Source organism: Triplophysa rosa, linkage group LG7, assembly GCF_024868665.1.
Source record: "Triplophysa rosa linkage group LG7, Trosa_1v2, whole genome shotgun sequence".
Lineage (NCBI taxonomy): Eukaryota > Metazoa > Chordata > Actinopteri > Cypriniformes > Nemacheilidae > Triplophysa > Triplophysa rosa.
Window position 1 is genome coordinate 6,706,736 of NC_079896.1, and position 16,098 is coordinate 6,722,833.

Here is a 16,098-nt window from a genome sequence, read left to right on the forward strand (position 1 = left end):
TTGTGTCCATACAATAGAAGTCAATGGTTACCACCATTCTTCAAAATATCTTCTTTTGTGTTCTGCAGAAGAAAGTTATACGGGATTGATATGGCATGAGGGTAGGTAGGTAAATGGTAAAATAATCTTCCTTTTTGGGTGAACTATCCCTTTAAACAAAAGTTGTGCCATTATGCATTAACTTAGTTTATGAGTTCCTTTTAAAAACTAATTTGGATGTAGACATTTTTCAACATCAAGGCAAAGCACATCTATTAAAAATAGTTGGATGAAGTATATGAATTTTCACTGTATAGCGCTGTCCCTGTTACTTCTTAAAATGTCATGCCAAAAACATCTCAATCATTTAAATCAATTTATTTACATTGAACAAATAATACATAAGAAAATACAAAATATAATGAAACATTAAACCATATTTCAAGTATCTTTTTCCTCATTGCTATACTTAAACAATATCAAAATGTGAGCAATAACAGATGATGTTCAGTTGTTATCCAGTGTAAAATGCATTTCCATACGGTTTTAAAAAAGTATCAAATAAAGACTACATTCAAGCCTGACATTCCCTACAAATTGCAGATGCCCAAAAATAGTTTAAAATCCCTTAAAATATGACACCACCTTGTCCATGTGACCAACAGTAAGCAAGTTACGACAACATGACCATTTCAGATGAGCGAAGAATTTTCTTCTGTGTATTTCCTTTGTCACTTACACATTATAGGATCATATGCGTTTCTGAACCCAGCAGATAAAGGCAACTATATTAGACACAGTTCATTCTAGAAATCTAGAGTCAGGACAGCTCTGATAGTGTAGGGACGGGTGGAGAGAGAGAGGGGTAGGGTCTCGGTAGGTCTAGATTGACATAGGTGACCTGGAGGTTGATGTAGTGCTCCCCCTCTAGACTGGAGTGGATGTAGTGAATGGTTTTCACGAGTGTGGAGAAGTCCGGTCTTTTCTCGGGCTCTGGATGCCAAGACTTGAGCAGGATGGACCACCTATAATAAAAGAGTAAATCAAAATATATATTCTGTAATACTGTGTTGTTAAATTCCTGTTAGTATGTAGATGATTAGAAAACTATAATGTTTTGGTATTTGTTATTGGGATAACTACAAATAATTACATTCAATATCTACATAATGATGTTTTTACAGGGATCATATCATTGTTTTAGCAATTAGGTTCAGAATTATCTTTCCACGTATTTACATTTGTCACGTTAGTAAGTCTCTTTGAAGTAGGAAGAACGCTTTTGTGTATATGCACGTTGTCATTGTTAAATGAGCTCTTTTATCTTCAAAGATCAACAAAAATATGATCCATTTGCTATTAATTAAATAAAAAGATAAGTGAAATACATATAAAATCATACAGGGAATCTAAGCAGTATTGTGGCTGATGCAGTCGACGGCCCTGTATCAGATAGCCAGTGATGTCATAAGGGTCCACATCCGGATACGGGCTGGCCCCTCTAGTCATCAGCTCCCACATCAATACTCCAAAAGACCACTAGAGGGAGAAAAATATACAGCGTATAACAATCTGCATTATTTCAATGTAACGTAAAGAAAGTAGCATTGTACTGTACCAACTTGACATTTCTTTTTTTGATAAACTCTCTCCAATTATATCCGGTCATGTGTGATTTCAAAAACGTTAAAAAGAAATGTTTACTTACCACATCTGATTTGGTGGTGAATTTCTGAGTCTGCAGTCTTTCTATTGCCATCCATTTGACCGGCAGCTTTGCTTTTTTACTATCTTGAACGCTATAGTATTCCTTATCGTAAATGTCACGCGCCATGCCAAAGTCAGCCACCTTCACTGTGAATGACTCATCTAGCCTAGAAAAAGGTTTTATCACATATGTTATAACTTCATATATGTTTACTTACTTTAAATTGATATATATATATACAAAAAGGCTTTCTTAATGAACTGATTGTTTGCCTACTAACATGCAGTTGCGTGCCGCAAGGTCTCTGTGAACAAACTTCTTGTTTGCGAGATACTCCATTCCTTTGGCAACCTGAAGCCCAAAGCCAATCAGATCCTTCACTGTGGGATTCTGAACATGAAGGATAAAAAAGAATGTCACATATGAACAGAGTACTGGTGTGTTGCGGAAGAGCTTTTGAACCTTCTCATAGTAAGAAACAGAAAAAGCTAGATAAACCATATTTAATTTTCAGTCATTAAAAATAAACATCTCACAAGTGAAGAAATTAGTTTGCTTTGTAAAGCAACATAAGTTAGCCTAACGTCCATGTTGGTTCGCAAAAACCTTTCTGTCAACCAATCATATTTTCAGGATAGGTTCTTCTTTTTGCAAATAGGTACATTTGTAGTTTAATCAACTGGCATTAAAAGAACGTGCTTACTCTCTGCTCAGAGCGGATGAAATGTCTGAGGTCTCCGTGTTTCATGTACGGCAGAACCACTACGGGAAGTCCATCACTGGGCAGCAGAATGCCCAGGAGAGACAGTACATGGGGATGGTGGAAGGCCTTCATGAAGATTCCTTCTCGTAAAAACTGCTCCACCTCCTCCATCTCTGTGATCCCTTATGAGAAATATTGAGACATGCATCTTTCATGTTGTCCTCTTAACCATAATGCTTGTGCATGAGTAACATTACAATGGTTAAGTGCATACAGTCAGCCTATGGGATTGACATGAAGCACATAGTATCATCCAAACTCACTAAAATTAAAGAAACAGTGTACCCAATGTTGTTTCTACAGTAGCCCTAAATGGACAAACTGCTCTACAGAGTGCATTTCGTAAATACGTTATCTCCTTCGGCAAAGAAGTGAAAATGTGACGACATCTCTCAGTCCTGTGTGTGCCACAGTAGTGCCTCGAAAGGGGAGGGTTGAAGTGAGCTGTTGGTTGCAATTCGCAATCTCACCACTAGATGCCGCTAAATTTCATACTCTGGACATTTAAGATATTTTGTCCATACAATCGAGGTCAACAGGGTCCAATGATGTTTGGTTACTAAGGTTCTATATAATATCTAATTTTGTATTATGCAGAAGAAAGTAAGTCATCCAGGTTTGTAATGGCATATGGATGAGTAAATGATTAAAGAATTTTCATTTTTGGGTGAACTTTCCCTTCAAGTCTGAAAAAATGATGTTAGTCACTCCTTCCTAACTAAAGTATGTATAAACAAAACTATATTTAGCACTCTGTACAGGACTGAAACTTTCTGTTGTTGTGATGTGTGACCATAGCTCACGTTTTAAAATGAGTTTGTGTCTGTTGCAGTCGGATAATAAATAACACAATAATAAAAAGCATAAATAACAATAATAAAAAGCATAAATAACTTTTATTTTGATACTAAAGTATCAAAATAATACAACTCTAAAACAGTTTGGACTCACTGTTTAATGACTTGACAGCACAGTGAATCTCTTTGTCATTGTTATCAGTAAAATAGCCGTGATACACCGTCCCAAAATGACCTGAGAAAGATTATGAGATGATGTGAAACAAGAAAAGACAACGAAAAGACAGGAAGATAATGATGGTAATGAATGGGTGATTGCCCAATGTACCTTTGCCGATGATCTGGTCATGCTGAATTTTAAGCTTATTTGGTGGGATCAAAACATCCTTCACCTCCTCCAGCAGACGTGGTCGGAGAGAGGACATAGAGATCACCTGTGGCATCATAGGAGCTGCTGCAGAGTCCATGGACCCAGCGTATGGCAAACTAGAGAAGGTCGTTCGTGAATCACGGAAGGGTGATAGACCTATAGGACACATTTTTAATGCCCATAAAGAATGGATAGGAATGCATGGTTTTGAAATAGAAAAATGCCAAAATAATGATTTCAGCAACCTCTTCTGTAGTCACCATCAGGTGATCTGTCATAATTCTCCGCCGCTGTGCGAGTTGAATGCATGGACAGTCGAACTTCAGCGAGGCCAGCTGTCAATCAAAGTCAACACATTAGGGATAATGTAATGGAAGCCTCACAGGCACACTTGTGATGTGATGACAGGTCAAAATAATGACAGAATAGACTTGCCTTTCTTCATTTTATTCTTCTGTGCCATCACTACATAAGCCAGAGCCGCCCCAAGGCCAAGTGCAGCTATAATGCCCAGCACAATACCCACAATGTAACTATTTTTGGTAAATACCACTATGCCAATGTCATAAACCTCCCCATTCACAAACACCTGAAAAAAAAAGAATTAAATGAGATCGGGAAGAGCCCACATGAGTTTACTGAAGCTGAATTAAATGGATTACAGACCTTGACGGGCGCCCCCTGGCTGGGGATGGTCATATTTTTGGGAATCCTGCAAGTAATCTCATTGTCCAAAACTGTAGTCTTGCAATCCACTCCATTAATTGTCATGAAGATGTTCATGCAACCAGACACCAGTCCCAGTTTTTTTTGCTGAAATAAAAACGCCATATTATAAGAGTACAATATAATAACATAGGGAAGACTATTCATTTGAAGATCTAATAATATGGAAGATTAATCATTTAAAGACTATGATAACTCATAACCTAGCATGAAGTCTTAAAGCGACAACGACAACTTTTTGACCTTAAAATAATGTCTCTAAAATTATTTTAGTGGTAGGTCAACTTTTAACTGGATGAATTTTACAGCCGTTGCTACCTAAGCAGCCTCCTATCGGCTGAAATTGCACTTGTAACTTTGGTGTTCGGGCCGGTACAAGCCCCGCCTATCCCCTGCTTTATGGCATACGTCACGTTTTACTCGTAGCCTGGGAGAAGTTAGCCAACAGCAGAGCTAACAGTAAGACGAAACGAACCAAAACATCACCATGGCAGAGCCAGGCTAACCAGATTAGTTGGAGGAAGCAAAGAAAAGAAAGCGAGAGAGTGATCGGACATGAGGCCGGTCACGAATCAATATCGGACGGGCTTATACTCAGTGGCGCGAGCAGCAAGAGGCAACGGGTTGCAAAACGGATGCAGACCTAGCGGTCCTGCTCCTGGATTTGTAAGTGTTATTTGTACATTTTTTGTTACTGTTCTGTACTTTTGAACGTATTTGTTATTAGTCTGTGTCACTGGCGCAACACCGGTTCACACTAGCTGAGAGATAATATATGGTTGCCGGTGTCGATAGCTAGCATGTGGTCGTTTTTCGTCATGAATGTGTGTAGTGCTTGTAAATGAAGACTAAAAAAACACAATAAACGTGTTGTGGTAAAAAGTAGCAGATTCTTTAGTTCAGACCAGTAAACCGTGTAAATGTTGAACAGTTCAGTTGTTGAGTAGGCTAATGTTGTCGTTATATATATATACATGCTATGCGCTGTTTTCATAGCGTATCTGGGTCCGCCGGGTCTGTCGGCTTTGCAAACAAACTCACGTGTATTGAGCTGCCAGCGGGAAATCTTTGCGACAGTTTTTACGACACTGTAAACAGACAATTCCGCTTATCAACCACGTGGGGCAACAGTGAGTAGAAGTTGCTCGTTGTCGCTTTAAAGTCTGTGCTATATTGCAAATGTCTACACAAATTTCATCGTATGTGTCTTGCAATTGCAATAGGGCTGTCAAATGATTAATCGCATCCAAAATAAAAGTTTGTGTTTACATAATATATGTCTGTGTACTGTGCATAATAATTTTGTGTTTATAAAAACATATGCATACATGCTAAATATGTATACATGTATGTGTATGTGTTTATAAATACAAAATGAATATGCAAAGTACACAGATATACAGTATATTATGTAAACACAAACTTTTATTCTGGTTGCGATTAATTATTTGACAGCCCTAAATTGCAACAAAGAAATCGAATAAAATCCAGTAGCGAAACTTTCCATTAACAACAACAAATACTGAGCAACTGAAAAATACACACGTGCAATGAGACTTCGTCCTGCCCCGGGCTGAGCTCCAACACATGTCCTTCTGTTTCGAAAGGAATAGGCTCTGCATTCGGATGACAGGTGAAAGATTGAGGCATGAGTTCCTTTGCTCCATCCAGATCCACAGTGAGGATTCCACTCGACTCCTCGCATGCAGGGCTCATGCACTCAATCTGTATTGGGTTCCCTTGCCCAATGCACACCTGTTGAGTTACAAGGTCCAATGTGACACAGTCACTGTTATTAAACATGGCTGTACAGAATCTAAAAGGTTAAAAAGGTAAGAGTCTTACAGCTTGCACAGGTCTTGTGTTGTTGCCTCTGTAGTTTATGATGGGCTGGAATACAGAGTCCAGATTCTGGCCCGTGATAGTAATTTTTGATCCTCTTCATTGCAGCAAGAATAAAAAAGATAAAAAAATAAAAACACAATCACCATTAACATCACCTGTATTTTTTTAATAATTTGTACTTAATTTACTTAATAATTTTAAGTATTCACTTTGCATTATTATTATGCATTTTATTCGTAATATTATACTATTATACAAAATAACTTTTTTTCAACTCTTATTATTTATTTCTACATTTATTCTCTGTTTTTTAAATATTTATCTGTCATTTCTTGTCCTCCATATAAAACACAACACAACACTAAAACTAAATATTTACTTACCTTCTAAACCCACAACTGGGTTTCAACCCCATCACCTCAGGATTTACCCTGTAGTTGAACATTTTTGGGGCTGAAATAGTTGATTCATCAATGACAACCTTCACATCTACTTCAATAATCTCCTCCACACCTTCAGACCGGCAAACTATAGACGTGCCATTGCTGGAGACGCTGTGGAGACATTAAAGAAGAGATTCTGAAAGCATGAAAATGTGCATAAATGATGTGCATTCAGAGCTTTCTTCTTTAGGGGGTGTCCACAAACTTTTAACCATGTAGTTTATTTCCAGACTGCGATTTATAACTGTTAAACATTGAATTTAATAACCTGGCACAATTACCTTTGAACAGGGCAGATTCTGTCCCCAAGTCGGACTGTTCTGTCCACACCTGCATCCAGATGTTTTCCTAAAAGGGTGACCAAGGTTCCCCCAATCTTGGGTCCATAGTTCGGAATGATATCTGTGATTTCTGGAGTCTGATGGGAGATGTGAGGTATACAAATGATTTAATCTCTCGCTTATTTGCAAGACAACATTTCTGCAAATTCTGCGTATCAGACAGCATCATGTAGCCAAGGTTTATAAAAAAATGAAAGAGAGAGAATGTACTGGTCCTTACCACAAAACTCAAGCCGTGTGTGTTTGCATCTCCAGAGATGGAGTATCCACTTTCCACTCTCTTTTCGTTAACCTCTATTGTAATATTTAAACTCTGGTCCAGTACAGAGCCATCACTGTCAATCTGACATACAAGCCTGAGAAATGATTTAAAATAATTATCTTTAGTCTACATTCAGTATGTGTTACAATTCTCTACGGGGTTGGACTGTAGTGGTGCTTGAAAAGCAAGCATTAGAAAAATCTAAATTGATATTTTGTGGCTCTATTATTTTAGATATGTAGTAGAAAAATGTACAGTTTTCTTTTAGGAAAATGGATCAAAATCTAAATTACTCATCTTGTACACAGAGGTGTTTACAATTCTTTGTCAAATAAATGCTCTCTAGAATGAGACTAGCAATATCAAGCAAATCATGTTTTTTAAATTGTACTACATTTACATTTATTGATTTGGCAGACGCTTTAATCCAAAGCAATTTACAAGTAGGAGAGCATATAACATTTTGTCAACACGCTAAACAGTACCGTAAATTTACAAGGCCGTGCTACTGAGGATTAAAGCTGGAGTAAGCAAGGGAAAGAATGATTTTTTTTGCTGACATAGACACAAGACATAGACAGTTATTGGTTAGTCAAATAAATGCGGAACAGGTATGTTTTGAGTTGTTTTTTTGAAAGTTGTGAAGGATGCTGCAGTTCGGATGGAGGCTGGAAGTTCATTCCACCACAGGGGAACCGAATTAGTAAAGGTTTTTGCAAGCGATTTGGTGCCTCGCTGTGATGGAACAACCAGGCGTCGCTCATTTTCATACCGAAGATGACAGGAGGGGATGTAGACCTGGAGCAGTGAGTTAAGGTAAAGGGGCGAAATTGCCGTTACCGTTCTGAAGGCCAGTGTCAGCGATTTAAACTTGATGCGGGAGGCAACTGGCATCCAGTGAATTGAAATCAGGAGGATGGGTTCTTCTAGGCTGATTGAAAACTAGACGTGCAGCTGCATTCTGGATTATTTGCAACTAAATGTTTATACAGTATGTTCATATGTTTATGTGTTTATGTTTTTTAAAGTGTACTAACTAAATATTAAAGGCACAAGCCCTTTGATATCGTTCACCCCAACTTCCTGTTTCAATATTGGAGATATTGAAGCTATTCAGCTTCTCAGATATTCAGCTATTGGAGAAAATTTATATTACTTACTGGGAGCTACTGCTCTTCTCTGGTATGACTGTACAGATGCTGTTTCCCACTTTAACCTGGTGTGAGGTCTGAGTGATAGCAGGCCTGGAGGCCGACTGGAAGTCCCATCCACATAGAGTGAGTTCACTTTTACCATTGGAGGGCACTGTGCTGGGAAAAAACTGACAAGCAACAACACACAAAAATACTTTACAGGGTTGTAACTATAGTGATAGTTCTGAGATACTGTGATTTGTTTCCCTGACCTTGACATTAGTAAATGTTTAAATAAATGCTGTAAATTTGTGTTTATTGTTAATTAATGTTAACAAATGCGGTAAACTAATGTTAACAAAAAACCTTATTGTAAAGTGTCACCAGTATTATATTATTGGGATCATGAATGAAAATTCTGTCATCATTTGAAATGACAAGAGGGTGAGTAAATGATGACAGAATTTTCATTTTTGGGTGAACTATCCCTAAGACAAATGTAAACTAAGCCTATGCATTTTAAATATTGCTGTAAAATTATCTCAGATGTTTACTATAAAAAAGATATATATATATAATTCCCTTTGTTTCCATATGTATCATTTTATAACTTTTATGTTTTTACTGTACTGAAATGAGAAACAATGCATAATGAGCTGTATCCAAACTTTAGTCATGCACCGTATTTTTCTAACTGAATGATAAGATGGCATTCCATCTATGCAGGTAAAAGTCCAACAGGTATGGTGCTTGTTAACACAGCCCTACCCTGCCCTGATATGACGCTGAAGGCCTTATATTACTAGTTCATAGTCATCACAATGATGAGATGAGACATGTAGATAGTTTATTGTGACATTTATTGCATATTTAGCATTATAGTCCACTGGCTATGTGTTTACCTGGGTGATAACAGGAGGGCAGGAGTTGTTACTCCACTTATTCTCACACTGTGACTCTTGAGAACAGACTCCACCGCACCAGCCACATCCCATAAACGTAGGTGCTTCTAAACACACTGAACAGTTGAGAAAGTGAGCACAGCCGGGGCCTCTGGAGGACACTTTCAGTAACTGTACATATAGAACAAATAGAAAAAATGTTTTTAGAAGAGATCATTGTTTTAGTAAACAGAAAAATGCATACAGCTAATGGAACATCAGAAAAATGCTTTGGAAAAACGAAAACTTCCAGACTTTACTGACGTCAGATACGCCTTTAAACTTAAACAAAATTAATGAGTACAAACTGGTGAAAAGTAAATTCTGGAGGCGTACATACTTTGTTTCCAACGACAAAAAGCAGATGCTCGGTAGAAAGAACGGCAGCTATTCGTGACACTCTCTGCTTATCTTCCACAAGAGAGTAGTTGGCTAACATTACAGGGTTTGACCTGCTCAGAATGATCTGATTAAAGAAAAACAGAGCAATTTTTCGTCCATCAAAATTCTAAAAGGGACAGTTCAAGAAAAACTTAAAATGACTTTTTTCTTCCATGGAACAAGAACGATTTAACTTTGAAAAATATATTTCTTGGTATCTAACACTGTCACCTGCCACACAGTATCTGTATTTTTAATTCATTCATTTTTTTTAAATGTGCTGGCTCATCAGCTAGCCTTATGGGATAGAAAAGTGTGCATCTAATGAGAAATCGCAGAAGACCAGTACACCATCAGGGTATTTCTCACCTACTGTTTTTTGAAAACTGAGATTTTGAACATACTGTGCTATTTGATGCGCATACAACTTTAGATGCAGCTTTATAACAGTGAATAACAGACTCATTTTCCATTCACTTTTATGGGCAAGTTGTTGATGCCGTTAAATAAGATCAAATGACACATTTACCAACAGACCAAGACATACTGTAACTATTTAATTAACACTAACATTTGTCTTTTAAAGGTAAAATCTATTTACAGTGAGCATCCAATAAGCACAGCCAAAGTTTTTTTATACCTGAACGAGCCTCCCACGATCTGTGCCGATGTGCGCCACAGTTTTATTCTCAATGGTAGTGACCAGAATGGAAGTGAGGAGCACATCTTTCAGCTGCCCATTGAATAAGTCCACTCGGTAGTAAGGTTTTGACACCATGGTGGGAAGAGCTTTGCATGCCAAACTATCTGCATTCTAGACAAAACAGAACAAAATGTTTGTAAAATTAATAATATCCCGTAAATATTCCTACATTTATTTTTTACTACTGTATTTCTCTCTTTAGAAAAATAACAATGACATCACACCCAAAATGGTGATTTTCAATTAATGTTTTGGCTTTTTTAGTCTATCTTCGAAGTAACACCAATTCGTTTACACTTAGTCAAGTTCGCATTATTTTTTTTTTTATTTTATTTCATACATTATTTTTTGTTTGTTTGTTTTCGGTGTTGTTATAGGTCATTTACTACTTTGGATAAAAGTGTCTGCCAAGTGCAAATTGTTATTTAATGTAAATATATAACCTGTGGTCATTGGGAGATTTGTGTTTGTGTTACAGTGATAAACAAAATAGGTGCAAACCGGTAAAAAGGAGGCAACAGCTTGTAAAATAAAGGCTGCAGACATCATCTGGCAATAATAAATTACTTCCTCCTGTTAAATCTCAGACCCTGTGTGACCAAATTAGGATGACAGACACATTCTGTCAGTAGAAGAGCTATCTGGACACTTTAATGTGCATAGCAGAGACAACAGTATGTAAGGAACTAATGAACTGAGAGCAGATGTGCGGTACTGTCTTCATCCTTATTAATTACAGTACTTTATCCTTATCCTTATTATTAAATATCCTGAAATGGTGGAGGTGAAACTTTTAACTGTTACAGCAGTTAAATATTTGATCATAAATTCCCAAGTTGCACAAGGCCATTATAATTCTCAACTTAGGAAAGTCATTTGGTACATAGGGAAAAAAATAGATAAACTAAAATGAAAAAGTATTATACTTTTTTGTTAAAAGGATTATTCACTCAAAAAATTTACATTATTTAAGCATTTATTCACCCTCATGCCATTTCAAACCTGATTTTCTTTTTTCTGCAGAACACAAAAGATATTTTGAAGAATGTTACAAAACATATTGGTCCCATTGTTGTATTGACAAAAAAACACTGATACATTTATCAAAATATTTTCTTTTGTATTTCACAGGTTCTGGTTGACATGAGAGTAAATAAATTATGCCAATTTTCATTTTTGAGTGAATTGTCCATTTAAGAGCAAATTATATAGAAATAATTATTTATTTAAGATAAACATCTTAACATGAATAAATAAACTCGTTGAAGGCCTGGAGAAGACATTCTGGCATCCTCTTTCTTAATATCTGTTTCTAGGGGTAAAAAAACGGTTGACGTCACGTTTGAATAATCATCTTTGTTTTGGCTAGTTGCCTGTTTAAGATCCTGAGAGATAAAGCTGAACTTGGCACATACTTCTAGATCCATGGAAACTTAGGTCTAACGTAATGACCTATTAAAGTTCATGTATGAACATGCGGTGGCTTGTATCTGCACAACAGAAACTGAGTTCATGAATTCAACAATACAACAAGGACTTCAAAATCTGCAATCGCAGTACATGACAAGGCCTGGCTCCTTCAGAGTTTTCCCAGAACAAGTGCAGCTCCACATTTAAGTTAAACAAATATCAAAACGTTTGTATGAGTCATTTCCTGGACTTCAGTTTCCACCATCGTAATTCTTTTATGGTTCTCTTCTTTTAATATACAACTTGTGCAATATATAAAACAGCCATTAAACTCTTTTTAATAAGGTACTGTACAAAAGCCGTCAATGGGACTGTACCCTTTGAAAAGGTCCTAATATGTAATGTTTAGGTAAAGATTTATACATTTGGTACCAATATGTACCTTTGAGTTATTAATATGTACTCTATAGGTGCAAAAGTGTACTTTTTAAAGGGTACCACCCCAGTGACAGCTTTTGTACCTTTCTTCTGGGAGTGTGGGGAAAGTGTAAAATGTAGAAAAGTGTGTACATCAGGCTATTAATAACTCCTTGTGTGTTCCACAGATGAAATGAAGACATACAGGTTTTGAAAAGAACTTACAATTTTTTTTGAGGAAACTGGCTGAATCACACAAACAGACATGTAAAGCCGCGGGTATACTTGACTTTCCGCGTCCGTCTCGCGCACAAACGCGTCTGCACAGCTTCTTGAACATACTCATCACGGATTAAGCGCGGACGTCCGAGTTTGACACATGCTCAATACAAATGAGTATGTGTGCTCTTCCAGACCATCAGAGGGCAGCGCTGAGTCGAGTCATTCACAGACCCACTGCAAATGAATGATAGAGGAAGTCATTCGCCATTTCTAACAACCTTAGCAAACAGCAAGACAACAAGTACAACAACCAAACAGTATGGAGAAGATTATGCTTCTTAGCTTACTGTTCTTGGTTTCAGCGTGTGCTTTTGTATCATTCTTCTTCGACAACGACACATTTTCTGTTTGTGCATTGACCCCTAGTGGACTAGTGCACTTTTCTCGCGCATGCGTTGTTGTACACGTCACGTCTGTGCGGTCTCAAAAAATGAGCTGCACGTGGACGGGGTGTGCGGACGACCGCGGACCCTCCAGATGACGAAAATTACGTCCGAACGAAAGGTAGTCTTTGAAAACCTGGGAGTTTAAGATTTGTACAGGAGCCCTAAAAAGGGAGGTCCTTGGAGGCCTCATGAGCTTCAATAGGAAACACAAAAGTTAAGAAATAATTTTCTAGAAGCTTTAGTAATGAATACAAACTCACCTCATGAGGACACATTTCAAAGGGCTGAAAATGGCTCAGTCCACGTGTAAGACGCTCTGTCCCATTGGAACAGCAGGCGTCGAACCCCTCTTCAATCTTAATGTTCACCTCATCTATTGGAAACGCACACAAGGCCGACTGTCTGGTTGGATTTCTCTCATTATCAGTTACGGCGAACACTCCATACAGAAACGTGCTTTCCATCTTCACTCCCATTTCTTTGGCCAGCTCTTTTCCTGATGTACCAAAGTGGGCAGCTTGAACTGCGTTGTACACTGTATCCCGGTAACTCCTTCTCCTTCTTTTGGGCTTAAAGCGGCATTCCAGAACTATCTCCCTATACATCCAAGGCTCGCTGTCCTTGATCGGCAGGCGCCCAAGATGGGTCTGCAACCTGCCGTATGGTTTCAGTGGGCTCTCCCACTGTACAGATACAAAATACACATATTCTGGTGTGGAGAAGGTATAGATGTAATCGATGGTGAATGTGTCCTGGAATTGAGGAAGAACAGTCAAACCCTTCACTTGACTGTCAAATCCTTCTTCTGTGGCCAGCAAGCGGCGAATGGAAAGGGATCGCTTGTGAAAAGATCCAGCTATGGTGGTATTGATGGTAGCTGCTGTGAAAAAGTATGATAAATGCCCGTCTGTTACCACGCTGACTTTTGTACCCAGAGGGCTAGCGACACAGTCGGGACAATCAGAGGGCGAGTTGGAATTGTTATGAAACAAACATGTAGGGTCATGGAGTCTTTTGCCAACTGTAAGTTCAAGTAGGGTACAGACTCCATACTGGGTGCTCCCGCATTTGTACAAGAAGTCCAAATGTTCGAAAGGCTCTAAAACAAGAACCTGGTTATCTGTGTCCTGTGATGTTCCTGGCTCATTCTTAATGTCACAATGACAGGTCTGACAATCTGGACTGCCAAATGGCCCGGTTCTCAATTCCCATTTTTTGGTGAAGTGACCGTCCAAAGCTTCAATTACATTTTGTGATGCCACGTAAACCTCATTGAAATTCTCGTGAACTACTATGTTCTGTATGGCGTTTGCAGTTTGGAAAAAGGAAACTGGGTAGGTGGCAGAAAAGTTCAAAGAGGTTTGTAAGATTGGAGGACATGTTTTCAGGGCACATGTCAGATGTATCTGGAACCAGACACATTTTAACAAGGTGCTAGGGCTGATGAACATCTCCACGGTCCTGTGTGGCCTGAGGGAAGGGTTAGTTACCGCTCCTCAACACATGTTGAGAAAACCAAGACCTCTGAATGGAGAGAAACAAAAACAGATGAGTTAACATGTACCCTGTGAAAATGTTGTCAGAACTATGTACGAACAATCACTGTCTCCTGCCATTTACAGTAAGTAGCCATGTATTGTACAACAAAATGTATAATTCTGTTATATTCTGATATTTTTATCACCAATTCAAAATGTGTGGCAAAGTGAAGACTCACCACTTTTGTGTCTTGTAAAAGTTGTAAATTAAGTTGTCATTGACATTTAAGACAGCAATTTAAAGTCGTCTTAATGCAGAAAAAAATACAATTAAATAATAAAAAAACATTACAAAATAAAATTAGAAAGCACCATAAATTCTAATGTGTTAATGGTTGGGAACTGTACTGACTATTTTAGTGAAAAATACAGCCTCGATGCTTACAAAAGAAAAAGAAAATGACGAAATATTGTAATGTGGCAAAAACACCTTTACAGTAAGTAAGTGTCTTCTGTAACCTGTAATTTTCACGAAAGCGTAAACATCCTGTAACCAAACGAACGCTAATTGAAAACCAACTTTTCGTTGGCAACAATTTAAACGCGTGCTTGCGCTGCTTCAAGCAAATATCAATGAACCATAACCTATATTTCAGTGAACTTAAATGTGACCTGTGTCATTAGCATGTAACAGAAAGTCTACACAGAAGCAAGATAAAAGTTCATATTTATCTGGTATGAAAAATGTACCTGAGGCTCACCTGATTTCTCAGAAGTCCTGTGCTGTGAAGTGAAAGAGTAACGTGGGTGCAGTCAAATACATGCGATTACACTCACATGTCAAATTCCATTAAAAAACTCTACAGTTGATATAAATTGATCAAATGAAAATGAAAAACGCAAACTCACAGACTGAAGTAGCCTATTGACTGGTTTCTTCGTACGTGACAGTTTCGACTTGTATCTGCAGGAGACTGTGAGTAGGGCAATCCAGCATTCACGGTACACGCCTATACACCTCATGAGGAAGTAATGTTGCACAATCCCGTCCCGACCCAAGTATCCCTCAAGGGATTTAAATCAAAATTCGCCATTTTGCTTGTGTTAACCGCATTTACAAACATAAAACATGTATGTGCCTTTTATCATCTTTTCGGCTTTTGCCCTGTGGCTTTTACAGATATCCCTCTCGATAAGCTTTTCATTGATGGAATGCAGGGAATTTACTTCCCAGGCTGTCCTGAAACGAGAAGAAAACGCTTCAGTTTAATCATGCTTTCAATTCACACTGGCAATAAATAATAAAACTTTACTGTGGTTATGGGTTAAAAAACAATGTATAATTCACAGGTCTTTGAGGTTAGAAGGGAGGGAAGCAACTGAGTGATTTGCTTTCAGTGACTGTTAGACTGTGTCATGTTTTTAGTTGCAGAGGGAATTACACTAAGAAGGATTTTCCATTATAATGAATCATTCTTAATGATTTGTTTTTTTATGCTTATTTTTACACGCTAGAAAACACACTTTATTTTTACACACTTAAAATGTTTAAAAACCGCTATAATTGAAAAAGTAAAAAAAAACTTAGTTAATTGTACAATTAATTCCGCAGCTGGTAAAGCTATATATAGTGCAATGCAATAGCCTACAATACAATAGATTTGATCAGGAATCTATTAAGAAGCTATTAAAACTGTCCCCTGATCCCTAATTTGTTTAATTATCATTTATGG

At 37.7% G+C, this 16,098-nt stretch overlaps 1 protein-coding gene across 4 annotated transcripts; it reads right to left on the reverse strand.

Moving 5' to 3' along the window:
• Nucleotides 1-340: 340 nt before the first annotated feature.
• mst1ra (macrophage stimulating 1 receptor a) lies at nt 341-15,386 on the reverse strand. 4 transcript variants are annotated; one of them, XM_057338502.1, is made up of 22 exons: nt 15,275-15,386; nt 15,127-15,148; nt 13,148-14,411; nt 10,330-10,503; nt 9,649-9,774; nt 9,270-9,440; nt 8,395-8,555; nt 7,193-7,328; nt 6,913-7,049; nt 6,572-6,742; nt 6,189-6,282; nt 5,889-6,098; nt 4,284-4,430; nt 4,053-4,206; nt 3,863-3,952; nt 3,576-3,773; nt 3,402-3,482; nt 2,391-2,572; nt 1,968-2,077; nt 1,688-1,853; nt 1,382-1,518; nt 341-1,004 (listed from the first exon to the last, which is right to left on the reverse strand). In XM_057338502.1, the coding sequence occupies exons 3-22, from the start codon at nt 14,336-14,338 to the stop codon at nt 800-802; spliced, it is 4,041 nt and encodes a 1,346-aa protein (XP_057194485.1). In that variant the 5' UTR covers nt 14,339-14,411; nt 15,127-15,148; nt 15,275-15,386; the 3' UTR covers nt 341-799. The 4 variants fall into 4 exon arrangements, with proteins under 4 accessions (XP_057194485.1, XP_057194486.1, XP_057194487.1 ...); XM_057338503.1 differs by having other exon boundaries at nt 15,116-15,148; nt 15,275-15,380; XM_057338504.1 differs by lacking the exon at nt 15,127-15,148 and having other exon boundaries at nt 15,275-15,384.
• Between the last annotated feature and the right edge of the window lie 712 nt (nt 15,387-16,098).